We start from the raw sequence: 26,161 nt of genomic DNA on the forward strand, positions 1-26,161 counted from the left end.
ACAATTTTGTGGGTCTGACACGATAATGATGGTGAGGGGTCAGGTCCAGGGGCTCAGGCTAGGGTTAGGGTTAGGGATACGGTAAGGTGTATAGGCAGGATAGGGTTATGGTTACATTTAGGATTCAGCTCTGATGTGAGAGGGTAGGTGAGATTGAATTACAGTGTTACAGTGAGACATGGGTGACATCGATATTCTTGGTAGGTGTCTGTTCCAAGCATCGCGGCTTGTGTTAGCATTATGTGCTTGGGAAGGTGTATGGGGCTTATAGGCTTTGGTTAGAGTTAGTGTCCGTCTGGGATGTGAGGGTGAGTGCGAGAATGTATCTCAGGTTATTATTTGGTGGGGCTGACACGAAAATTATGGTGAGGGGTCAGGACCAGGGACCAGGGCTAGGATTACCGTTTAGTGTTCGGTAATGTGTATGAGCAGGATAGCGCTACTGTTAAAGTAAGGATCTGGCTCTGATGGGTGGGTGAGGGCGAGACTGAGTGACAGTTTTATAGTGAGTTGTGGGTGATGTCTGTGTTGATGGTGACGGGTCAGGTTCAGGGGCCAGGGCTTGGGTTAGGGTTAGGGGTTTGTTAAGGTGTATGGGCAGGATAGGTTTACAGTTACATTTAGGGTTCAACTCTGATGTGAGGGCAACGGCGAAATTGAATTACAGTGTTACAGTGAGACATGGGTGACATCGATATTCAAGGTAGTGGTCGGTTCAAGAGTCAGATCTGGGTTAGGTTTAGGTGTTTGGGAAGGTGTATGGGTCTGATAGGGTTTCGGTTAGAGTTAGGGTCCAGCTGTGATGTGAGGGTGAGTGCTAGATTGTGTCTCAGGTTTACGATTGGGTTGGGCTGAGATGAAAATGTTTGTGAGGGTTCAGGTCTTAGGGCAAGGGCTAGTGTTAGGGTTAAGTGTTTGGTAATGGGTATGGGCAGGATACCTCTGTGGTTACAGTGAGGATCTGGCTCTGATGTGAGGGTGTGGGCAAGATTGAGTGACAGTTTTACCCTGAGTTCTGAGTGATGTCATGTTGGACCTTTTGCCTCTTTTAGGCCTGTGACAGCCACAGACTGGAGGTTTCCATCCTCCCTCGTTACTTCTGCATTTGTGGTCTAACTAGCTTCCCGCGCACGCTGTTGGCCCTAACCCGCCTCCCCACCTAAACCGAAAGCTGCCTAAAGACCCTAGTGACAGATGAGATAATCAATTCCCATTGGTTTCTGTTACTTCCTTATCTTCCCCTATATAACTAAGCCTCTGATGGAATAAGGCTGAGTTTTGCTGTGCCCTTGAGGCTGACACATGTCCCGGCTTGGTGTGGTTTTGTTTTTCCCCAGATCTCAGGGGAGGGTGTGCAAGCCACTGACACTTGCCCTCTCACTCAGCCCTGGGGATAACAGGCTGGTCCTGCTTGCCCCCCCGCCTTCTTGTTGCTGAAGAACAACAACTGAAGCCCCGTGTGAGGAACAAGGAACTTTGCTGATGAGCTAATCAGACTATGGGTAAGTGTAATCCCATAAAATATGGGACATTCTTCTTCCAAGCCTGATCCCTCTCTTGAATCCCTTAGGGTCATCCTCCGACGTAGAGGCCTAGAGCTCTCTGACAGCCAAGCTATCAAAACCTGGAGACCTTAGTTAAGGTCTCCCCGTGGCTGCCTGCAAGTAATTTGTTTGACTGGGAAACTTGGGACGGGGTGGAGCAACTCGTACGCAAAGCCCAAGTTAATCGGGGTGATATCCCCCCTCTGGGGACCTTCCCCACTTTAGCAGTCCTTAAGAGTTGCTTCCCTCCTTGGCCATTGAAGCCAACTGCCAAGAACTTAATAGACAGGGAAACCACCGAGTCAGGAGCCCCTTCCCAGGGAGATTCTGATCCCCTTCCTCAGGCTGAGTCCGCGTTGGCAGGACAAGAAAGCCATAAAAAGCCGGTTGAGAATCGTGGCAATGGTGCTCTCGACCCTTTTGATGCTGTCCCCTGGCCTCCCAAATCCACAGCTCCTTTGTACCCACCACTTCCTGGTACTAGTTCCTCTTCAAACCCTTTCAAATCATCATCAGCACCCCCTCCTCCATACCAATGAGCAGAGGTTCCAGCTCCTTTCCCATATAAGGACTCATGCTCTCCCATTGGCTGCCAACCCCAAGAGAATCCTTTGTTCCACCCACAACCTAACCCAGGGCCATGTCAGCTATTTCTGGTCAATGTTAATCCCGGAGGTAACCGCCCTGCCCCCTGGTACCCTTGGGAGCCAGGTGACCTTAAGGAATTAAAGAAAGCCATTCTTGAGGACAGCCCCAATGCTCCTTGAACTGAGACCATCCTCCAGGGACTTGCTCACCATCCGTGCACCGCCGCAGATTGGAGGGCTCTTGACCATGCAGTTCTCCCTGTCCCCCTTTATATTAAGTGGTGTGCTTTGTATAAAGAGGAATGCCAGCAACAAGCTGAGAGGAATCTGACATACTCTTTTACATATATATGGATGATATTATCTTGGGGGCCACTTGTTCCCGCAAATTAGGTGACCTCTTCAAATGGTGCCTTTCCCTGCTCAAAAACTATAACTTTAAGATTGCCCCAGATAAAGTTCAACAGGTAGCTCCTTTTAAAATTTTGGGGACTACTTTGACATTAGATGTCTCCCCTGTTAAGCCCCAGTTATGTATTCAGGACGCACATATGCTACCACAGCTCCAGAAATTGCTGGGAGAAATCAATTGGATGAGGCCCTGGATTCCTATAAGCACAGCTGATCTTATCACTCTTCAACCTATTGAAAGGCCTTAACCTAGCCTCAACAGTGACTTTAACCCCTATACATAGAGAGACATTGACGAAAGTTCAACATGCCATTGATAATGTTGCCTTAAAAAGATATGCTCCAAACTTGCCACTAATCCTCTATATTATGGTGGGAGAGACCCTCCTCACTGCCCTTTTAGCTCAGGGGGGAGATCCCATACATTGGATACATCTATCTGTGGGAGGATCACCCCGAGTGTACTCTATAGTGCATCAAATGGCCGACTGCATGTCAAGGGATGAGATCTTTCTGTCCATCTTTTTGGGTGTGAACCCCACTCTTTGATCATCCCTTTTCAGGTCAATGATTTCTTGTGGCTACAGAGAAATAATTACAGATTGGCAATGGCCATGGAAAGCTTTCCAGGGATAGTGGACTGTCACTATGGTCCCTATAAGTGGATGAGTTCTTTCAGCCAGTTGGCGTGGCAGCCGCCAAAAATGTTCCTCACTGAGGCAGACCCCTCTTTCCCCTCTGTTTTTACTGATGGGGGTAAATGGGGAACCTCTATGGTAATGTTCCCCCCAGGCACAAGTGAGTGCCCTCCGGCCGTAACCCTCTTTCATGAGGTACAGGGCTCTGCCCAGTTTAAAGAGCTTTATGCTGTTGTTTTAGCTCTATCTGAGATCCAAGGCCCTCTTAATCTGTTTTCAGATAGCCTTTACATTGTCAATCTACTGCCCAACCTTGTGGGCACACACATCAGACTTGATGATAATCCCATCACTCCTTTGATGATTCAAGCCTGTAATTTGTTAAAACAGAGACTAGTTCCCCTTTTTGTACAACATCTAAGGGGACATCAAGATTTGCCAAGCTTTTTGTCGAGAGGCAATGCTCTTGTCGACGGACTAGCTTCAGCCTACACAGTACAGGAGGCCACCTCTTTTCATCAACTTACACATGCTAATTGGAGGGGACTACACCATCATTTCCCTCAGGTCCCCATCAGAGACTTAAAAAAGATCATTAGGACATGTAAATCATGCCAGTCTTTTCTACAAGTTCCTCCGCTTCAAAAGGGCAGAGTCGACCCTCAAGGCCTGAGGTCCAATAACCTTTGGCAGACTGATGTCACACATTTTGCCCCTTTTGGGAAGCTTAAATACATATTTCTAACAGTTGATACCTTCTCCCATGCTTGTTGGGCTACAGCCCATATAGGAGAAAAATCCAAACATGCCATAAGCCATTTTCCCCAGTGCTTTGCCGTTCTTGGCCTGCCAGATCAAATCAAAACTGATAATGGTCCCTGCTTTATTAGTAAATCTTTCACTGAATTCTTGAGTAAATGGTAAATTTCCCATAGCACTGGAATTCCTCATAACCCTAAAGGACAAGCAATCATGGAAAAACACAATCATACCCTCAAATGTCACTTAATAAAACAAAAAGGGGGAACACTCCCCCCCCCATGATCAACTAAAGATGACATTATTTACTCTGAATATTTTAAATTTTGCCAAAGGCGAACACTTCTCGCCTTTTCTAAAGCACTGGACAACAACCGTTACTTATCAGACAATTAGAGCCTGATGGAAGGACCCCCTTACTGGAGAAGGGCCCAGACCCCCTCATTACAGCTGGAAGGGTATTCGGCTGTGTCTTTACAACCAATGAAAAAAGGCCGATCTGGGTCCCCGCAAGGGATCTCAAGTATTACCCCCCTAAGGAGGGGGAGTTCACTGATGTCAATGATGACCCAGAAGGCCCCTGGCCTCCTGAGGATATCTCTCTTCTTTCTCTCTTTCGGGGTCTGCAGTGAACCCAGTGATGCTTTTCTTCCTGTTAATGGCAATAAATCTCCCATTAGCTAGGACAGGATTTGGAGATCCCGGTCAAGCAAGAGCCATACTACGAAAAACCATCGGAGACCCCTGCACAGCCTGCGCTCACTCCAAGGCCCCTCCCCCTGCACACTGTTATACTTCTACCAAAACCTGCCCTAATGGGCAATGGGCAGTTACACTTATGCAAGGGACAGAAAATGTATGGCCTGGGAGAGTTCTCTCTCACCATTGTTGGCCAGGCCCCAAAATATCTTCACCTGCCCAAGGGAAATCCCCCTCTAAGTGTCCTTGCACCACTTTTCTTGCCTCTGTTCATGCTCAGTGCTATCAGGAGGTTATCTCCTGCACTCACTGGAACAAAACATACTGGTATGCAACTCTGATAAAAGGCAAGGATGAATATGCTGACTGTCGAAAGAATAGGGGAGAGAACATCTGCTGGAATAAATTTGCCTCTATAGGTGCCTCTGATGGGGGTGGAGTCCAAGATCAGGCTCAACAGTACCAAAATTAAAAAACTGGTAGACAGGCTGATTGAAGACCATAATCCCCTGATTTACCACCCTCTTAGCCTCCCAGAGATCACAGGAGAATTACTTCTTGATCCTGAGACACAATCAATCATACAGGCTGCTTTTACCTTACTCAATAGAACCAATCCTGATTTAGCTAAGGATTGCTGGCTGTGCTTGAGGCCAGGACCATTATGGGCCAATGCTCTTCTTGTTAACCTGTTACAGAACGAGCCCCAGTGCCAGCTGTTACCCCCAAGTTCTAGAGTCTATCTAGACCCTCTTTCCCCTAAAGGCCCATGCTTCAAAGTTGACTCCCGTACTGATAATACTAGTAGGATAGATGTAGATTGAATCCACTATTCTTTTTGCCAACAAAATATTACTGTGAACAATACCTTTCTCTGTCCCCCTAATGGAACAGTTTTCATCTATGGGAAGACACATTTGGCTTTCTCCCGACAGACTGGATGGGGTTTTGTGCTCCAGCTGTAATTTTCCCTGACATTGGGATTGTCCCTAATAATCAGAGCCTCCCTATTCCTGCTTTAGACCACATCAGAGGTGGATCAAAGAGAGCCATTCAGGTTATCCCCCTGCTTCTGGGCCTTGGGGTGGCCACCGGGGCTGCCACAGGGGCAGCAGGATTGGGGACCTCTGCATTATTATAAATCCCTTTCTCAACAGATGATTGATGATATACAAGCTGTAGCCAGCACAATTCTTGACCTCCAAGCACAATTGGATTCCCTCACGACAGTAGTCCTACAGAACCGTAGGGAGCTTGATCTCCTCACAGCTGAAAAGGGAGGCTTATGTCTCTTTTCACAGGAAGAGTGCTGCTTTTATGCGAACCGCTCCGGCATAGTCCAAAATAAGGTCAAGCAACTTCAAGACCTCGAGAGATGACGAAAAGAATTACAAGCCAATTTTCTTTGGACTGAGTTACATGGGTGGTTGCCCTATACTCTGCCCCTCCTTGGTCCTATCCTTCTTTTGCTCCTACTTTTCACTTTTGGGCCCTGCATTATTAACAAGATTATCCAGTTTGTCCAAGAAAGAATTGAATCAATTCAGTTGATGTGTGTGCAGGTACATTACCAGAGAGTTGCCACGGAAGCTAGTGACCCCTACAATCGCTGTGAACCTTATGATGAGGCTGTGTCCATTAATTCCCCCTATCTATCTCCCCACACACAAACGACGGGTAAAATTTCCAAGGTGGAGACAACCTAAGACAGGCCATGGAGGATGAGTAAGCTTGGGACAACCGAAGAGCTGCAAGGTACCCAGTGACGGGTAAGATCCCCAGAGGGGGACAACCTAAGACAGGGGTCTTGCCTGCCAGGACATTCCGGAGCATTTATAAAACAAAAAGGAGGAATTGTTGGGACCTTTTGCCTCTTTTAGACCTGTGATGGCTGCAGACTGGAGGTTTCCATCCTCCCTCGTTACTTCCACATTTGTGGTCTAACTAGCTTCCCGTGTGTGCGCTCTTGGCCCTAACAACACCTCCCCACCTAACCTGAAACCTGCCTGAAGACCCTAGTGACAGATAAGATAATCAAGTCCCATTGGTTTCTGTTACTTCCTTATCTTCCCCTATATAACTAAGCCTATGATGGAATAAAGCTGAGTTTTGCTGCACCCTTAAGGCTGACACATCTCCCAGCTTGGTGTGGTTTTGTTTTTCCCTGGATCTCAGGGGAGCATGTCCAAGCCACCAACACTTGCCTCTCGCTCAGCCCCGGGGATAACAGGCTGGTCCTGCTTGTCCCCTCGCCTTCTTGTTGCTGAAGAGCAACAATGTCAATATTGACCATGATTGTTCAGGTCCAGTGGCCAGGGCTAGGGTTAATGTTAGGAGTTCGGTAAGGTGTACAGGCAGGATAGGGTGATGGATACATTTAGTATTCGGCTCTTATGTGAGGGCAACAGCAAGATTGCATTACACTGTTACAGTGAGATATGGGTGACGTCAATATTCATGGTGTGGGTCTATTCAGAGTCATGGCAAGGGTTAGTGTTAGGTATTTGGGAAGGTGTAGGGACTCATAGGGTTTCACTTAGAGTTAGGGTCTGGCTGTGATGTGAATGTGACTGCAAGATTGTGTCTCAGGTTTACAATTTGGTTGTGCTGACACGAAAATATTGATGAGGGTTCATGTCCAGTGGCCAGGGCTATGGGTAGGGTTAAGTTTTCAGTACTGGCCGGATAGCACTACAGTTACAGTGAAGATATGGCTCTGATATGAGGGTGAGGGCGATATTGAGCAAGAGGTTTATGGTCAGTTATGGGTGATGTCGATATTGACTGTGAGGTGTCAGGACTAGGGGCCAGGGCTAGTGTTAGGTTTAAATTTTCTTTAAGGTGTATGGGCAGGATAGGTTTACGGTTACATTATTATTCAGCTCTGATGTGAGGGAGACAGTGAGATTGAATTACAGCATTACAGTTAGACATGGGTGATGTTGATATTCATGGTAGTTGTCTGTTCCAAGAGTCAGGGACAGGGTTAGCATTAGGTGTTTGGGAAGGTGTATGGGGCTGATAGGTTTTCGGTTATAGTTTAGATCCGGCTGTGATGTGAGGGTGACTGCGAGATTGTGTCTCCAGTTTACAATTTGGTGGGGAGGCCACCAAAATGGTGGTGAGTGTTCAGGTCCAGGGACCAGATTTGGGTCAGGGTTAAGTGTTCGGTAATGGGTATGGGCAGGATAGTGCCATGGTTACAGTGAGAATCTATCTCTGACATGATGGTGAGAGTGAGATTGAGCGATAGGTTTATGGTGAGTTGTCGTGAGGTTCATGTTGATCATGAGGGATCAGATCAAGGTGCCAGATCTTGGGTTATGGTTAGTGTTTCGGTAAGGTGTATGGGCAGGAGAGTGTTACAGTTACATTTAGGATTTGGCTCTGATGTGAGAGTGATGGCGAGATTGAATTACAGTGTTACAGTGAGACATGGATGACGTCGATATCATGGTGGGGGTCTGTTCCAAGTGTCAGGGCTAGGGATAGGGTTAGGTTTTTGGAAAAGTATATGGGGCTGACAGGGTTTCAGTTAGAGTTAGGTTCCAGCTGTGATGTGAGGGTGAGTGTGAGATTGTGTCTCAGGTTTATGATTTGGTGGTGCTGACACAAAAATAATGGGTGGCGTCAGGTCCAAAGTCCATGGCTAGGGTTAGGGTTACGTGTTCAGTAATGTGTATGGGCAGGATAGTGCTATGGTTACACTGAGAATCTGGCTGTGATATGACAGTGAGAAATGCAACATGTTTATGGTGATTTGTGGGTGAAGTTGATGTTGACCATGTGGGGTCAGGTCCAGGGGCTAGGGCTAGGGTTAGGGGTAGGTGTTTGGTAAGGTATACAGGATGGATAGGGCTATGGTTACATTTAGGATTTGGTTCTGATGTGAGAGTGAGAACGAGATTGAATTACCGTGTTACAGTGGGACATGGGTGACATCAATATTCATCGTAGGGGTGCATTCCAAGAGTCAGGGCTAGGTTTAGGGTTAGGTGTTTGGAAAGGTGTACGGGGTTGATAGGTTTTGGTTAGAGTTAGGATCCGGCTGTCATGTGAGGGTGACTGCGAGATTGTGTCTCTGGTTTACAATTTTGTGGGGTGACACGAAAATGATGGTGAGGGGTCAGGACCAGGGACTAGGGCTAGGATTACCGTTTAGTGTTCGGTAATGTGTACGGACAGGATAGCACTACTGTTAAAGTAAGGATCTGGCTCTGATGGGTGGGTGAGGGCGAGACTGAATGACAGTTTTATGATGAATTGTGGGTGATGTTTATGTTGACAGTGACGGGCTGGGGTTAGGGTTAGGGGGTTGTTAAGGTGTATGGGCAGGATAGGTTTACAGTTACATTTATGATTCAGCTCTGATGTAAGGGCAATGGCGAAATTGAATTACAGTGTTTCAGTGAGACATAGGTGACATCGATATTCAAGGTACTGGTCAGTTCAAAGGTCAGTTCTAGGGTTAGGTTTAGGTGTTTGGGAAGGTGTATGGATCTGATAGGGTTTCAGTTAGAGTTAGGGTCCAGCTGTGATGTGAGGATGAGTGCTAGATTTTGTCTCAGATTTATGGTTGGGTTGGGCTGAGATGAAAATGTTTGTGAAGGTTCAGGTCTCAGGGCAAGAGCTAGTGTTAGGGTTAAGTGTTTGGTAATGGGTATGTGAAGGATAGCTCTACGGTTACAGTGAGTATCTGGCTCTGATGTGAGAGTGAGGGCAAGATTGAGCGACAGTTTAATGGTGAACTGTGGGTGATGTCTATTTTGTACTTGAGGGCCCAGTTACAGGGGCCATGGTTAGGGTTTGGGTAAGGGTTTCGGTAAGGTGTATCGGCAGAATAAGGTTATGATTATGTTTAGGATGTGGCTCTGATGTGAGGGCAACAGTAAGATTGAATGACAGTGTTACAATGAGACATAGGTGACATTGATATTCATGGTAGGGGACTATTCCAAGGATCAGAGCTGGGTAAGGGTTTGGTGTTTGGGAAAGTGTATGGGCATGTTAGGGTTTCCATTTGAGTTAGAGTCTGGCTGTGATGTGAGCATGAGTGTAAGATTGTGTCTCAGGTTTAAGATTTGTTGGGGCTGACAGTAAAATGCTGGTGAGGTGTGCAGTGCAGGGGCCAGGGCTAGGGTGATGATTAAGTGTTCGGTAATGGGTATGGGCAGGATAGTGATACAGTTACAGTGAGGATCTGGCTGTGATGTGAGGGTGAGGGCGAGATTGAGCAACAGGTTTATGGTGAGCTGTGGTTGATGTCAATGTTGACTCTGAGGGGTCAGGTCCAAGGTCCAGGTGTTGGGTTATGGTTAGAGGTTTGGTAAGGTGTATGGGCAGGGTAGGGTTAAGGTCACGTTTAGCATTAGGCTCTGATGTGACGGCAACAGTGCGATTGAATTACAATGTTAAAGTGAGACATAGGTGATGTCAATATTCATGGTAGCGGTCTGCTCCAAGAGTCATGGCTACGGTTAGTGTTTGGTGTTTGAGAAGGTCTATGGGGGTGATAGTGTCACCGTTCAATTTAGGTTCTGGCTGTGATGTGATGGTAAGTGCGAGATTGTGTCTCAGGTTTACAACTTGGTGGGGCTGACACTAAAATGATTGTGAGTTGTTGGGGCAATGGGTCAGGGCTAGGCTGAGGGTTTAGTGTTCGGTAATGAGTACGGGCAGGATAGCACTACAGTTACAGTGATGATCTGGCTCTGATGTAAGGGTGAAGGCAATATTGAGTGACAGGTTTACAGTGAGCTGTGGTTGGTGTTGATGTTGACTGTGATGGGTCAGGTCCAGAGGACAGGGCTAGGTTTAGGTTAGGGGTTAGGTTGGCAGTATGGGCAGGATAGGGATATGTTTACATTTAGCATTTGGCTCTGATGTGAGGGCAACAGTTAGACTGAATGACAGTGTTACAGTGAAACATGGGTGATGTCGATATTCACAGTAGGGTTCTGTTCCAAGAGTCAGGGCTAGGATTTGGGTTTAGTGTTTGGGAAGGTGTACGGGGGTTGATACGGTTTCAGTTCGAGTTTGGGTCCGGCTGTTATGTTAGGGTGAGTGCGTGTTTGTGTCTCAGGTTTATGATTATGTGGGGCTGACACTAAAATGCTGCTGAGGGGTCTGGATCAGGGACCACATCTATGGTGATAGTTAAGTGTCTGGTAATGGTACGGGCAAGATAGTGCTACAGTTACAGTGAGGATCTGGCTCTGATGTGAGCACGAGGGCGAGATTGAGTGTCAGGTTTATGGTGAGCTGTGGGTGATGTCAATGTTCTCTGTGAGGGGTCAGGTTCAGGGGCAGGGCCAGGTTTAGGTTTAGGGGTTCTTTAGGGTTTACAGGCAGGATACAGTTATGGATACATTTAGGATTAGGCTCTTATGTGGAGGTGATAGCGAGATTGACTGACTGTGTTACAGTGAGACATGGGTAGTGTCAATATTCATGGTAAGGGACTGTTCCAAGAGTCAGGGCTAGGGATAGTGTTTGGTGTTGGGAAGGTATACAGGGGTGATAGGGTGTCCGTTTGAGTTAGGGTCACACTGTGGTGTGAGGGTGAGTTATGAGATGTCTCACAGGTTTATGATTTGGGGCGGCTGACACAAAAATGATGGTGAGGGTTCCGGTGCAGGGACCAGGGCTAGGGATAGCACTATGTGTTTGGTAATGGGTATAGGAAGGATAGTGCTATGGTTACAGTGATGATCTGGCTCTGAAGTGAGGGTGATGGCAAGATTGAGGGACAGGTTTATGGTGAGCTGTGAGTGATGATGTTGACCATGAGGTGTCAGTTCCAGGGGCCAGAGCTAGGTTTAGGTTTATGTTTTCATTAAGGTATACAGGGAGGATAGGGCTATGGTTACATTTATGATTCATCTCTGATGTGAGGGCCACAGCAAGATTGAATGACAGTGCCACAGTGAGACATGGGTGACATCAATATTCACAGTAGGGGTCTGCTCCAAGAGTCAGGGCTAGGTTTAGGGTTCAGTGTTTGGGAAGATGTACAGGGGTGATAGGGTTTTGGTTCGAGTTAGAGTCCAACTTTGATGTGAGGGTAAGTGTGTGATTATGTCTCAGGTATACGATTTGTTGGTGCTCAATCTAAAATGATGGTGAGGAGTTCAGTATGGAGGCCAGAGCTAGGATTAGGGTTAAGTGTTTGGTAATGTGTATGGGAAGGATAGCCCTATGGTTACAGTGAGGATCTGGCTCTGATGTGAGGGTGAGGGTGAGATTGATGGGCAGCTTTATGGTGAGCTGTGGGTTATGTTGTTGTTGACTGTGAGGGGTCAGTTCCAGGGGCCATATCTACGGTTAGGTTTAGGGGATCGTTAGTGTTTATGGATAGGATAGGGTTATGGTTATATTTAGGATTTGGCTCTGATGTGAGGGCAACAGCGAGATTGAATAACAGTGTTACAGTGAGACATGGGTGACGCCGACATTCATGGTAGGGGTCTGTTCCAAGAGTCAGGGCTAGGGTTAGGGTTCGGTGTTTGTGAAGGTGTATGGGGTGATAGAGTTTCCATTCGAGTTTGGGTCCTGCTGTGATGTGAGCGTGAGTAAGAGATTGTGTCTCAGTTTTACAATTTGGTGGGGCTGACTCTAAAATGCTGGTGAGGGTTCCGGTGTGCACAGGGCTAGGGTTAGGGTTAAGTGTTTGGTAATGGATATGGGCAGGATAGCTCTACGGTTACAGTGAGGTTCTGGTTCTGTTGTGAGGGTGAGGATGAGATTGAGCAACAGGTTTATGGAGAGCTGTGGATGATGTCAATGTTCTCTGAGAGGGTCAGGTCCAGAGGCCAGGGCCAGGTTTAGCATTAGGGGTTTGGTAAGGTTTACAGGCAGGATATGGTTATGGTTACATTTAGGATTCGTGGTTATGTGAGGGCGCCAGTGAGATTGAATTACACTGTTACAGTGAGACATGGGTGACGTCAATGTTCATGGAAGGGTTCTGTTACAAGAGTCAGGGCTAGGAATAGTATTCAGTGTTTGGGAAGGTGTACAGGGGTGATAGGATTTCCATTTGAGTTAAGATCTGGCTGTGATGTGAGGGTGAGTGCAAGATGCGTCACAGGTTTTCAATTTCTTGTGGCTCACACAGTAATGATGGTGAGGTATCCGGTGCAGGTGTCATGCCTAGGTTGAGGGTTAAGTGTTTGGTAATGTGTACAGGCAGGATAGTGCTACGGTTACAGTGGATATCTGGATCTGATGTGAGGGTGATGGCGAGATTGAGCAAGGGATTTACGGTGAGCTGTGGTTGATGTCAATGTTGACCATGAGGTGTCAGTTCCAGGGTCCAGGACTAGGGTTAGGATTAGGGGTTCGGTTAGGTGAACGGCCAGAATAAGGTTATGGTTACATTTAGGATTTGGTTCTGATATGAGGGCAACAGCAAAATTGAATGACATTGTTAGAGTGAGACATGGGTGATGTTGATATTCATGGTAGGGGACTGTTCTAAGAGTCAGGTCTAGGGATAGGGTTCGGTGTTTGTGAAGGTGTATGGTAGTGAGAGGGTTTCCATTTGAGTTAGGGTCTGGCTGTGATGTGAGGGTGAGTGCGAGGTTGTATCTCAGGTTTACGATTTGGTGTGGCCAACACTAAAATGATTTTGAGTGGTTCAGTGCAAGGGCCAGGGCTAGGGCTAAGGCTAAGTGTTCAGTAATGGGTACATGCAGGATAGTGCTATGGTTACAGTGAGGTTCTGTCTCTGTTGTGAGGTTGAGTGTGAGATTGAGCAACAGGTTTATGGTGAGCTGTGGGTGATGTTGTTGACCATGAGGTATCATTTCCAGAAGCCAGGGATAGGTTTAGGGATAGGGGTTATAAGGTTTATGGGCAGGATAGGGTTATGTTTACATTTAGGTTTCAGCTCTGATGTGAGGGCCACAGTGGTATTGAATGACAGTGTTACAGTGAGGCATGGGTGACGTTGATATTCAAGGTAGGTGGCTGTTCCAATTGTCAGGGCTAGAGTTAGGTTTCAGTTTTTGGGAAGGTGTATGGGTGTAATAGGGTTTCAGTTCGAGTTAGGGTCCAACTGTTTTTTGCGGGTGAGTGTGAGATTTTATTTCAGGCTTACGATTTGGTGGGGTTGACTGTAAAGTTATGGTGAGAGGTCCAGTGCAGTGGCCACTGCTAGGGTTATGACTAAGTGTTCTGTAATGGGTGCAGCCAGGATACCACTATGTTTACATTAAGGACCTGGCTGTAAAGTGAGGGTGAGTGCGAGATTGAGCAACAGGTTTATGGTGAGCTGTGGGTGATGTTGATGTTGACCATGAGGGGTCAGGTCCAGGGGCCAGTCCTAGGGTTATGGTTAGTGGTTTGGCAAGGTGTACTGGCAGAATAGGGACATGGTTACATTTAGGATTTGGCTCTGATGTGAGGGTGACAGTGACATTGAATGACAGTGCTACAGTGAGACATGGGTGACATCAATATTCACAGTAGCGGTCTGTTCCAAGAGTCGGGGCTAGGTTTAGTTTTCGGTGTTTGGGAAGGTGTTCGGGAGTGATAGGGTTTCCGTTCGAGTTAGGGACCAGCTGTGATGTTAGAGTGAGTGCGAGATTGTGTCTCAGGTTTATGATTTGGTGTGGCTGACACTAAAATTATGGTGAGGGGTCCGTATCAGGGGCCATGGCTAGGGTGAGGGTTAAGTGTTCAGTGGTGGGTACAGGCAAGATAGCCCTACGATTACCGTGAAGATCTGGCTCTGATGTGAGTGTGAGGGTGAGATTGAGCAACAGGTTTATGGTGAGCTGTGGGTGATGTCAATGTTCTCTGTGAGGTGTCAGGTATAGGGGCCAGGGTCAGGGTTAGGGTTAGGGGTTTATTGAGGTTTACGGGCAGGATATGGTTATGGTTACATTTGGGTTTAGGCTCTTATGTGTGGGCGACAGCGAGATTGAATGACAGTGTTACAGTGAAACATGGGTGATGTCAATATTCATGGTTGGGGGACTGTTCCAAGAGTCAGGGCTAGGGTTAGGGTTCGTTGTTTGGTAAGGTGTACGGGGCTGATAGGGTTTCTGTTCGAGTTAGTGTCTGGCTGTGATGTAAGGGTGAGTGCAAGTTTGTGTCTCAGGTTTACGATTTGGTGGGGCTGACACTAAAATGATGGTGAAGGGTATTGTACAGGGGCCAGAGCAAAGGTTAGGGTTAAGTGTTCGGTAATGTGTATGGGAAAGAAAGCTCTATTGTTACTGTGAGGATCTGGCTCTGATGTGAGGGTGAGAACAAGATTGTACCACAGTTTTATGGTGAGCTCTGGGTGATTTTGATGTTGACTGTGAGGGGTCAGGTCCAGGGGCCAGTGCTAGGGATCATTAATATTTATGGGCAGTATAGAGTAATGGTTATATTTAGGATTTGGCTCTGATGTGAGGGCAACAGCGACATTGAATAATTGTGTTACAGTGAGACATGGGTGACATTGATATTCACGGTAGGGGTCTGTTCCAAGAGTCAGGGCTAGGGTTAGGGTTCGGTATTTGGGAAGGTATATGGGGGTGATAGGATTTCCGTTCAAGTTAGGGTCTGGCTGTGATGTGAGGGTGAGTGCGAGATTGTGTCTCAGGTTTACGATTCAGTGGGGCTGACACTCAAATGATAGTGAGGGGTCTCGTACAGGGGTGAGAGCTAGGGTTAGCGTTACGTGTTTGGTAATGGGTACATTCAGGATAAGGCTACAGTTACACTGAGGTTCTGGCTCTGATGTGAGATTGAGGGTGAGATTGATTGACAGGTTTACAGTGAGGTGTGGGTGATGTCAATGTTGACACTGAGGGTTCAGTTACAGAGGCAAGGGCTAAGTTTAGGGTTAGGGGTTCGTTAAGGTGTATGGGCAGGACAGGGTTATGGTTACATTTAGGATTCGGCTCTGATGTGAGGGTAACAGCGAGATTGAATGACAGTGTTACAGTGAGACATGGGTGACATCAGTATTCACAGTAGGGGTCTGTTCCAAGAGTCAGGGCTAGGGTTAGGGTTCGTTGTTTGGGAAGGTGTATGGGGATGATAGGGTTTCCATTTGAGTTAGTGTCCAGCTGTGAAGTGAGGGTTAGTGCTAGGTTGTGTCTCAGGTTTACGATTTGTTGCAGCTGATACAAAATTGGTGGTGAGGGGTCCGGGTCAGGGACCATTGCTAGGGTTAGGGTTAACTGTTTAGTAATCGGTACGAGGAGGGTAGTGCTTTCTTTACAGTGAGGATCTGGCTTTGATGTGAGAGTGAGGGCGAGACTGAGCGACAGGTTTATGGTGAGCTGTGGGTGCTGTCAATGTTGACCATGAGGGGTCAGGTCCATGGGCCAGTCCTAGGGTTAGGGCTAGGTGTTTGGTAAAGTGTAGGGGCAAAATAGTGTCATGGTTACATTTATGATTCGGCTCTGATGTGAGGGCAACAGTGACATTGAATGACAGTGCTACAGTGAGACATGGGTGACATCAATATTCACAGTAGGGGTCTGTTCCAAGAGTCAGGGCTAGGGTTAGGGTTTGGTGTTTGGGAAGGTGTAAGAGAGTGATAGGGTTTCTCTTCGAGTTAGGGTCCATCTGTGATGGAGTGTGTGTGCGAGATTGAGTCTCAGGTTTATAATTTGGTGATGATGTCACTAGTGATTGTGAGGGGTCCGGTGCAGGGGACAGGGTACAGTTAGTATTAAATGTTCAGTAATTGATACGGACAGGATAGGGCTACAGTTACAGTTTGGATCTGGCTCTGATGTAAGTGTGAGGGCGAGATTGAGTGATAGGTTTATGGTGAGCTGTGGGTGATGTCAATATTGTATATGAGGGGTCAGGTCCAGGGGCCAGGGATAGGGTTAGGGTTAGGGGTTTGTAAGGTGTACAGGCAGGATAGTGTAATGTTTTCATGTAGGATTCGGCTCTGATGTGAAGGCGACAGTAAGATTGAATGACTGTTACAGTGACACATGGGTAACATTGATATTCTTGGTAGGGGTCTGTTCCAAGGGTCAGGCCTAGTGTTAGGGTTTGGTGTTTGGGAATGTGAATGGGGGTGATAGGTTTTCTGTTCGAGTTATGGTCCAGCTGTGATGTGAGGGTGACTGTGAGCTTGAATGACATTGTTACAGTGAGATGTAGGTGTTATCGATATTCACAGTAGTTCTGTGTTCCAAGAGTCAGGGCTAATGTTGTGTTTGGTGTTTGGGATGTTGTACAGGGTTGATAAGCTTTCGGTTCAACTTAGGGTGTGCCTACAATGTGAGGGTGAATCGTGATTGTGTCTAGGGTTTACAATTTGGTGATGATGACATTAAAATTATTGTGAGTGGTCTGGTGCAGGGTCCAGGGTTAGGGTTAGGGCTAAGTGTTCAGTAATGGGTATGGGGAGGATAGTGCTATGTTTACAGTGAACATCTGGCTCAATGTGAGGTTGAGGGTGAGGGCGAGATTGAGCAACAGGTTTATCATGAGCTGTGGGTGATGTCGATGTTGACCGTGAGGTGTCAAGTCCAGGGGCCAGGACTAGGGTTAGGGTTAGGGGTTTGTTTAGGTTTACGGGCAGGATAGGGTTATGGTTACATTTAGGATTCAGCTCTGATGTGAGGGTGACAGTGAGATTGAATGACAGTGTTACAGTTAAACATGGGTGACGTGGATATTCATGGTAGGGGTCTGTTCCAAGAGTCAGGAAAAGAGTTAGGGTTTGGTGTTTGGGTAGGTGTATGGGGGTGATAAGATTTCTGTTCAAGTTAGGTTCCAGCTGTGATGTGAGGGTGAGTGCGAGATTGTGTCTCAGTTTTATGATTTGGATCAGCGACACAAAAATAATGGTGAGGGTTCTGGTGCAGGGGCCAGTGCTAGGGTTTGGGTTAAGTGTTGGTAATGGGTACAGGCAGCAAAATGCTATGTTTACAGTGATGCTCTCGCTCTGAAATGAGGGTGAGGACAAGATATAGTGACAGGTTTAAGGTGAGCTGTGGATGATGCCAATTTTTACGATTTGGTGATGATGACACTAAAACGACAGTGAGGGTTCCGGTGCAGGGACCAGGGCTAGGGTGAGGGTTAAGTGTTCAGTAATTGGTAGGGGGAGGATAGCGCTATAGCTACAGTGATGACCTGGCTCTTATGTGAAGGTGAGTGCGAGATTGAGCGACAGGTTTACGGTGAGCTGTGGGTGATGACAATTTTGTATGTGAGGGGTCACTTCCAGGGCCCAGTGATAGGGTTAGGTTAAGGGGTTTGGTAAGGTGTACAGGCAGGATAGGGTTATGGTTACATTTACAATTCAGCTCTGATGTGAGGGCAACAGCAAGATTGAAACCTTCCCAAACACCAAACCACAACCCTAGCCCTGACTCTTGAAAAAGATGCCTACCATGAATATCGATGTCACCCATGTCTCAAAGTAAGACATTTTAGATTGAATGACAGTGTTACAGTGAGACATGGGTGATGTCGATATTCATGGTAGGGGTCTGTTTCAAGAGTCAGTGCTAGAGTTAGGGTTTGGTGTTTGGGAAGTTGTACAGGGGTGTTAGGGTTTCCACTCAAGTTATGGCCCTGATGTGATGTGAGGGTGATTGTGAGATGGTGTCTCAGGTTTACAATTTTGTGGGGCTGACACTAAAATGACTCTTAGGGGTCTGGTGCAGGGGCCAGGGCTAGGTGACCATTAAGTGTTTGGAAATGAAAATGGACAGGATAGTGATACGATTACAGTGAGGATCTGGCTCTGATGTGAGGGTGAGGGCTAGATTGAGTGACAGGTTTACGGTAAGCTGTGGTTGATGTTGAAGTTGACCATGAGGGGTCAGTTCCCTGCACCAGGGCTTGGTATAGGGTTATGGGTTTGGTAAGGTATACGGGCAGGATAGAGTTAAGGTTACATTTTGGACTCAGCTCTGATGTTAGTGCGACAGTGATATTGAATGACAGTGTTACAGTGAGACATTGGTGATATCAACATTCATGGTAGGGGTCTGTTCCATGAGTCAGGGCTAGGGTTAGAGTTCGGTGTTTGGGAACTTGAGTGCTAGATTGTCTCTCAGGTTTATGATTTTGTGGGGCAGGCTCTAAAATGTTGGTGAGGAGTATCATGCATGGGCTAGGATTAGGGTTAGGGTTAAGCATTCAGTAATGGGGATGGGAAGGATATCACTATGGTTACAGTGAGGATCTGGCTCTGATGTGAGGTTGAGGGTAATATTGAGCAACAGGTTTATGGGGAATTGTGGCTGATGTCTATGTTGACCATGAGGCATCACATTCATGGTCCAGGGATTGGGGTATGGTTAGGGGTTTGTTAAGATGTACAGGCAGGATAGGGATAAGGTTACATTTAGGATTCAGCTCTGATGTGAGGGCGACAGCAAGATTGAATGACAATGTTACAGTGGGACATGGGTAATGTCAATATTCACAGTAGGGGTCTGTTCTTAGAGTCAGGGCTAGAGTTAGGGTTCGGTGTTTGGGAAGCTGTACGGGGTTGATAGCGTTTTGGTTCGAGTTAGAGTCTAGCTGTGATGGGAGGGTGAGTGCAATATTGTGTCTCAGGTTTACAATTTGGTGCAGATGACACAGAAATGATGTTGAGAAGTCTGGTGCAGGAACCAGGGCCAGGGTTAGGGTTAAGTGTTTGGTAATGGGTACGGATAGGATAGCGCTATAGTTTCAGTGATGATCTGGCTCTGAAGCAAGCATGAGGGCAAGATTGAGTGATAGGTTTATGGTGAACTGTGTGTGATATTGATGTTGACCATGAGGGGTCAGGTCCAGGGGCCAGGGCTAGGTTTTGGTTAGTGGTTAGGTAAGGGGTAGGGGCAGGATAGGGTTATGGTTATATTTAGGATTCAGCTCTGATGTGAGGGTGACAGCAACATTGAATGACAGTGTTAAAGTGAGACATAGGTGATGTCGATATTCATGGTAGGCGTCTGTTCCAAGAGTCAGGGCTATGGTTAGGGTTCAGTGTTTGGGAAAGTGTATGGGGGTGATAGGGTTTCCATTCGAGTTAGTTTCCAACTGTGATGTTTGGGTGAGTGCGAGATTGTGTCTCAGGTTTACGATTTGGTGCGGCTGACACAAAAATGACAGTGAGGGTTCCGGTTCAGGGGCCGCTGCTAGGGTTATCGTGAAGTGTTCAGCAATGAGTACAGGCAGGATAGTGCAGTGGTTACAGTGATGATCTGGCTCTGAAGTGAGAGTGAGGGCGAGATTGAGTTTACGGTGAGCTGTAGGTGATGTCAATGTTGTCTGTGAGGGGTCAGGTCCAGGGGCCAGGGCTAGGTTTAGGTTAGGGGTTAGGTTAGGAGTACAGGCAAGATAGGGTTATGTTTACATTTAGTATTCGGCTCTAATGTGAGGGCAACAGCAAGATTGAATGACAGTGTTACATTGAGACATGGGTCATATCAATATTCACAGTAGGGTTCTGTTCCAAGAGTCCGGGCTAGGGTTAGAGTTCAGTGTTAGGGAAGTTGTATGGGGGTGTTAGTGTTTCCATTCAAGTTAGGGTCTGGCTACAGTGTGAGGGTTAGTGTGAGATTGTCTCTCAGATTTATGATGTGTTGCAGCTGACACTAAAATGATGGAGAGGGGTCCTGTGCAGGTGCCAGTGCTATGGTTAGGGTTAAGTGTTTGGTACTGGGTATGGGCAGGTTAGCACTACATTTACAGTGAGAATCTGGTTCTGATGTGAGGGTGAGGGCTGGATTGAGCGACAGGTTTATGGTGAGCTGTTGGTGAAGTCAATGTTGACCATGAGGGGTCAGGTCCAGTGGTCAGAGCTAGGTTTAGGTTAGGGGTTAGGTAAGGTGTATGGGCAGGATAGGGATATGTTTACATTTAGCATTCAGCTTTGATGTGAGGGCAACAGTGAGAGTGAATGACAGTGTTACATTGAGACATAGGTGATTTTGATATTCATGGTAGATTTCTGTTTCAAGAGTCAGGGTAAGGTTAGGGTTCGGTGTTTGGGAAGGTCTACGGGGGTGATACGGTATCTGTTCGAGTTAGGGTCCGGCTGTGATGTGAGCGTGAGTGTGAGATTGTGTCTCAGTTTGGCAATTTGGTGCAGATGACACAAAATGATGTTGAGGGTTCCAGTGCGGGGACCAGAGCTAGGGTTAGCGTTAAGTGTTCAGTAATGGGTATGGGCAGTATCGTGCTATGGTTACAGTGACGATCTTGCTCTGAAGTGAGGGTGAGGGCAAGATTTAGCGACAGGTTTACAGTGAGCTGTGGTTAATGTCGATGTTGACCAGGAGTGTTCATTTCCAGGGTCAGGGCTTGGGATAGGTTTAGGGGTTTGGTAAGTTGTACAGGTAGGATAAGTTGTACAGTACATGCAGGATAGATAGGCTCTGATGTGAGGGCAACAGCAAGATTGAATGACAGTGTTGCAGTGAGACATGGGTGACATTGATATTCATGGTACGGGTCTGTTCCAAGAATCAGGGATAGGTTTAGGGTTTGGTGTTTGGGAAGTTGTATGGGGGTGATGAGGTTTCCATTTGAGTTATGGTCCAACTGTGATGTGAGGGTGAGTGCGTCATTGTGTCTCAGGTTTACCATTTGTTGGTGCTCAATCTAATATGATGGAAGGGGTCCAGTATAGGGGCCAGTGCTAGGGTTAGGGTTAAGTGTTTGGTAGTGGGTACGGGCAGGATAGCTCTATGGTTACAGTGAGATCTGGTTCTGATGTGAGGGTTTGTGCAAGATTGAGTGACAGGTTTACGTTGAGCTGTGGGTGATGTCGATGTTCTATGTGAGGGGTCTTGTCCAGGGGCCTGGGCCAGTTATAGGGTTAGGGGTTCATTAAAATTTATGGGCAGGATACGGTTATGGTTACATTTAGGATTTGGCTCTAATGTGAGGGTGACTGCAAGATTGAATGACAGTGTTACAGTGAGGCATGGATGATGTCAATAGTCACAATAGGGGTCTATTCCAAGAGTCAGGGCTAATGTTAACTTTTGGTGTTTGGGAAGGACTACATGGGGAACAGGGTCTCTGTTCGATTTAGGGTCTGGCTGTGATGTGAGGCTGTTTGTGAGATTGTGTCTCAGGTTTATGATTTGGTTGGGCTGACACTAAAATAATGATGAGGGGTCCGGTGCAAGAACCTGGACTAGGGTTAGGGTTAAGTGTTCGGTAATGTGTACGGGCAGGATAGCCCTATGGTTACAGTGCAGTTCTGACTCTGATATGAGGGTGAGGGAGAGATTGAGTAACAGGTTTACGGTGAGGTGTGTGTGATGTTGATGTTGAACGTGAGGTGTCAGTTCTAGGGCCATGGATAGGGTTAGGGTTAGGGGTTCGGTAAGGTATATGGGCAGGATAGTGTTATTATTACATTTAGGATTTGGCTCTGATTTGAGGGTAACTGCAAGATTGAATGACAGTGTTACAGTGAGACATGGGTGATGGTGATATTCATGGTAGGGGTCTGTAGCAAGAGTCTGGGCTAGGGTTAGTTTTCAGTGTTTGGGAAGTTGTCCGGGGGAGATAGGGTATCCGTTCATGTTATATTCCATTTGTAATGTGAGGGTGAATGCGAGATTTGTCTCAGTTTTGTGATTTGGTGTGGCTGATTCTAAAATGATGGTGAGGTGCCTCGTGAAGGGGCCAGTGCTAGGGTAAGGGTTAGGGGTTCGGTAAGATGTACATGCAGGATAGGGTTATTGCTACATTTAGGATTCATCTCTGATTTGAGGGCGACAGTGAGATTGAATGACAGTGTTACAGTGAGACATGGGTGACGTCGATATTCATGGTAGGGGTCTGTTCCAAGAGTCAGGTCTAGGGTTAGTGTTCAGGGTTTGGGAATGTGTGCGTGAATGATAGGATTTCAGTTCAAGTTAGGATTCAGCTGTGATGTTATGGTGAGTGTGAGATTATCTCAAATTTGCAATTTGGTGGGGCTGACACTAAAATGATGGTGAGGGGTCTGGTGCAGGGACCAGGGCTAGGGTTAGAGTTAAGTGTTTGGTAATGGGTATGGGTAGGAATGCGCTATGGTTACAGTGAGGATCTGACCCTGATGTGAGGGTGAGATTGAGCAACAGGTTTCCAGTGAGTTGTGGGTTATGTCAATGTTTACCGTGAGGTGTCAGTTCCAGGGTCCAGTGCTGGAGTTAGGGTTTGGCATTCCTTAAGCTATATGGGCAGTATAGGATAATGGTTCCATTTAGGATTCTGCTCTGATGTGAGGGTGACAGTGAGATTGAATGATTGTGCGACAGTGAGAAATGGGTGATGTCGATATTCATGGTATGTGTCTATTTCAAGGGCCAGGGCTAGGGTGAGGGTTCAGTGTTTGAGAAGGTGTATGGGTGTGCTAGGGTTTCGGTTCAAGTTAGGGTATGGCAGTGATGTGAGGGTGAGTGTGAGATTGAGGCTCAGGTTTACGATTCGGTGCAGCTGACACTAAAATAATGGTGAGGGGTCTGGTGCGGGGGACAGGGCTATGGTTAGGGTTAAGTGTTCAGTAATGGGTATGGGAATGACAGCACTATGTTTACAGTGACCTTCTGGATCTGAAATGATGGTGAATGTGAGATCGAGCAACAGGTTTATGGTTAGCTATGGGTGATGTTGACCATGAGGTCTCTGGACAGGGGTCCAGGACTACAGTTAGGTTTAGGGGTTTGGTAAAGTGTACAGGAAGGATAGGTTTATGGTTCCATTTAGGATTCAGCTCTGATGTGAGGGTGACAGCGATATTGAATGACAGGGTCACACCGAGACATGGGTGACATTGATATTCATGGTAGGGGTCTGTTCCAAGAGTCAGCACTAGGTTTAGAGTTTGGTGTTTTGGAAGTTGTACGGGGGTGATAGGGTCTCTGTTCAATTTAGGGTCCGGCTGTGATGTGACGGTGAGTGTGCAATTGTGTGTCAGGTTTACGGTTTGGTGGAGCTGACATTGAAATGATGGTGAGGGGTCCATTGCATGAGCCCAGGCTAGGGTTAGGGTTTAGTGTCTGGTAATGGGAACTGGCAGGGTACCACTATGGTTACAGTGAGGATCTGGCTCTGAAGGGAGTGTGAGGGGGAGCTTGAGCGACAGATTTATGGTGAGCTGTGGGTGATGTCTATGTTGACCATAAGGGGTCAGTTCAATGGGACAGGTCTAGGATTAGGGTTAGGGGTTTGGTAAGATGTATGGGCAGGATAGCTTTATGATTACATTTAGGATTCGTCTCTGTTTTGAGAGCGACAGTGAGATTGAATGACAGAGTTACAGTGAGACACAGGTGATGTCGATATTCATGGTAGGGTTCTGTTCCAAGAGTCAGGGCTAGGGTTAGAGTTCAGTGTTTGGGAAAGTGTACTTGTGTTTTATGTTTTCCGTTCGACTTAGGGTCTGGCTGTGATGTGAGGGTGAGTGCGAGATTGTGTCTCAGTTTTACGATTTGGTGTGGCTGACTCTAAAATGATGGTGAGGGATCTGGTGCAAGGTCCAGTGCTAGGGTTAGGGTTAAGTGTTCGGTAATGTGTATAGGCAGGATAGCATTATGGTTACAGTGAGGATCTGGCTCTGATGTGAGGGTGAGGGTGAGACTGAGCGACAGGTTTACGGTGAGCTGTGGGTGATGTTGATGATGACCGTTAGGGGTCAGGTACGGGGGCCAGGGCTAGGGTTAGGTTTAGGGGCTTGGTAACATGTATGGACAAGATAGGGTTATATTCACATTTAGTATTTGGTTCTGATGTGTGGGCGACAGTGAGATACAATGACTGTGTTACAGTGAGACATGGGTGACATCAATATTTATGGTAGTGTTCCAAGTGTCAGGCAAGGGTTAGGGTTTGGTGTTTGGGAAGGTGTACAGGGGTTATAGGGTCTCTCTTTGGTTTACGATTTGGTGGGGCTGACACTAAAATGATGGTGAGGGGTCCACTGCAGGGGCCAGTGCTTGGGTTAGGGTTAAGTGTTCCGTAACAGGTATGGGCAGGACAGCAATATGGTTAAAGTGAGGATCTAGCTCTGATATAAGGGTGAGCATGAGATTGAGCAACAGTCTTACAGTGCCCTGTGGGTGATGTCAATGTTGACCATGAGGAGTCATGTCCAGGGGCCAGGGTAGGGTTAGGGTTATGTATTCAGTAAGGTATACTGACAGGATAGGGTTATGGTTACATTTAGGATTTAGCTCTTATTAGAGGGTGACTGCATAATTGTATGACCATGTTACAGTGAGACATGGGTGATGTCGATATTCATTGTAGGGTTCTGTTCCGAGAGTCAGGGCTAGGGTTACGGTTCAGTTTGGGGAAGGTGTATGGGAGTGATAGGGTTTCATTTCGAGTTAGGGTCCAGCTGTGATGTGAGGGTGAGTGCAAGCTTGTGTCTCAGGTTTACGAGTTGTTGCAGCTGACACAAAAATGATGGTGAGGCCTCCAGTGCAGGGACCAGGGCTAGGGTTAGGGTTAAGTGTTTGATAATGTGTACGGGCAGGGTACCACTATGGTTATAGTGAAGATATGGCTCTGAAGTGAGGGTGTGGGCCAGATTGAGTGATATATTTATGGTGAGCTGTGGGTAATGCTGATGTTGACCATGAGGATTCATGTCCAGGGGCCAGGGCTTGGATTAGGTTAGGGATTAAGTAAGGTGTATGGGCAGGATAGGGTTATGGTTATAATTAGGATTCAGCTCTGATGTGAGGGTAACAGCAAGATTTATTGGCACAGTTACAGTGAGACATAGGTGACGTTGATATTCACAGTAGGAGTCTGTTCCAATAGTGAGGGCTACGGTAAGGGAATGGTGTTTGGAAAGGTGTACTGGGGTGATAGCACCTCCATTTGATTTAGAGTCTGTCTTTGATGTGAGTGTGAGTGCGAGAGTGTCTCAGGTTTATGATTTGGTGGTGCTGATACTAAAATGATGGGGAGGAGTCTGGTGCAGTGCCAAGGCCTTGGGTTAGGGTTAAGTGTTCGGTAGTGGGTACGGGCAGGATAGCACTACGGTTACAGTGAGGATCTGGCTCTGATGTGTGGGTGAAGGCGAGATTGAGTGACAGGTTTATGGTGAACTGTGCATTGTCGATGTAGACCATGAGGGGTCAGGTCAAGGGGCCAGGGCTAGGGTTAGAGTTAAGGGTTCTGAAAGATTAACAGAAGGATAGAGTTATGTTTACATTTAGGATTCAGCTCTGATGTGAGGTGAAAGCGAGATTGAATGACAGTGTTTCAGTGAGAGATGGGTGACATCGATATTCATGGTAGGTGTCTTTTCCAAGAGTCAGGGCTGGTTGGGTGAGGGTTAAGTCTTTGGGAAGGTATATGGGGGTTTTAGGGTTTCCATTCGAGTTACGGTCTGGCTGTGATGTGAGGGTGAGTCTGTGATTGTGTCTCAGGTTTATGATTTGGTTGGGCTGACACTAAAATAATGGTGAGTGTTCTGGTGGAGGGGCCAGGGCTAAGGTTAGGGTTAAGTGCTCGGTAATGGTTACAGGCAGGATAGAGCACTGGTTACAGTGAGGATCTGCACTCATGTGAGTGTGAAGGAGAGATTGAGTGACAGGTT

General features: G+C 47.0%; 1 protein-coding gene across 2 annotated transcripts in view; it reads left to right on the plus strand.

Annotated features, from left to right (window-relative positions):
* The first annotated feature begins 1,266 nt into the window (after nt 1-1,266).
* The window catches only part of LOC140848918 (mitoguardin 1-like), a 106,255-nt gene continuing 81,360 nt past the window's right edge, over nt 1,267-26,161 (plus strand). For both annotated transcript variants that reach the window (XR_012130219.1, XM_073234172.1), the window contains exon 1: nt 1,267-1,502. Coding sequence is in view for 1 of the 2 variants with exons in the window: in XM_073234172.1 (XP_073090273.1) it covers nt 1,499-1,502 (4 nt within the window). In the remaining variant the exon portion in view is untranslated. The remainder of the gene's footprint in view (nt 1,503-26,161) is intronic.

This window comes from Manis javanica, chromosome 4, assembly GCF_040802235.1.
Source record: "Manis javanica isolate MJ-LG chromosome 4, MJ_LKY, whole genome shotgun sequence".
Lineage (NCBI taxonomy): Eukaryota > Metazoa > Chordata > Mammalia > Pholidota > Manidae > Manis > Manis javanica.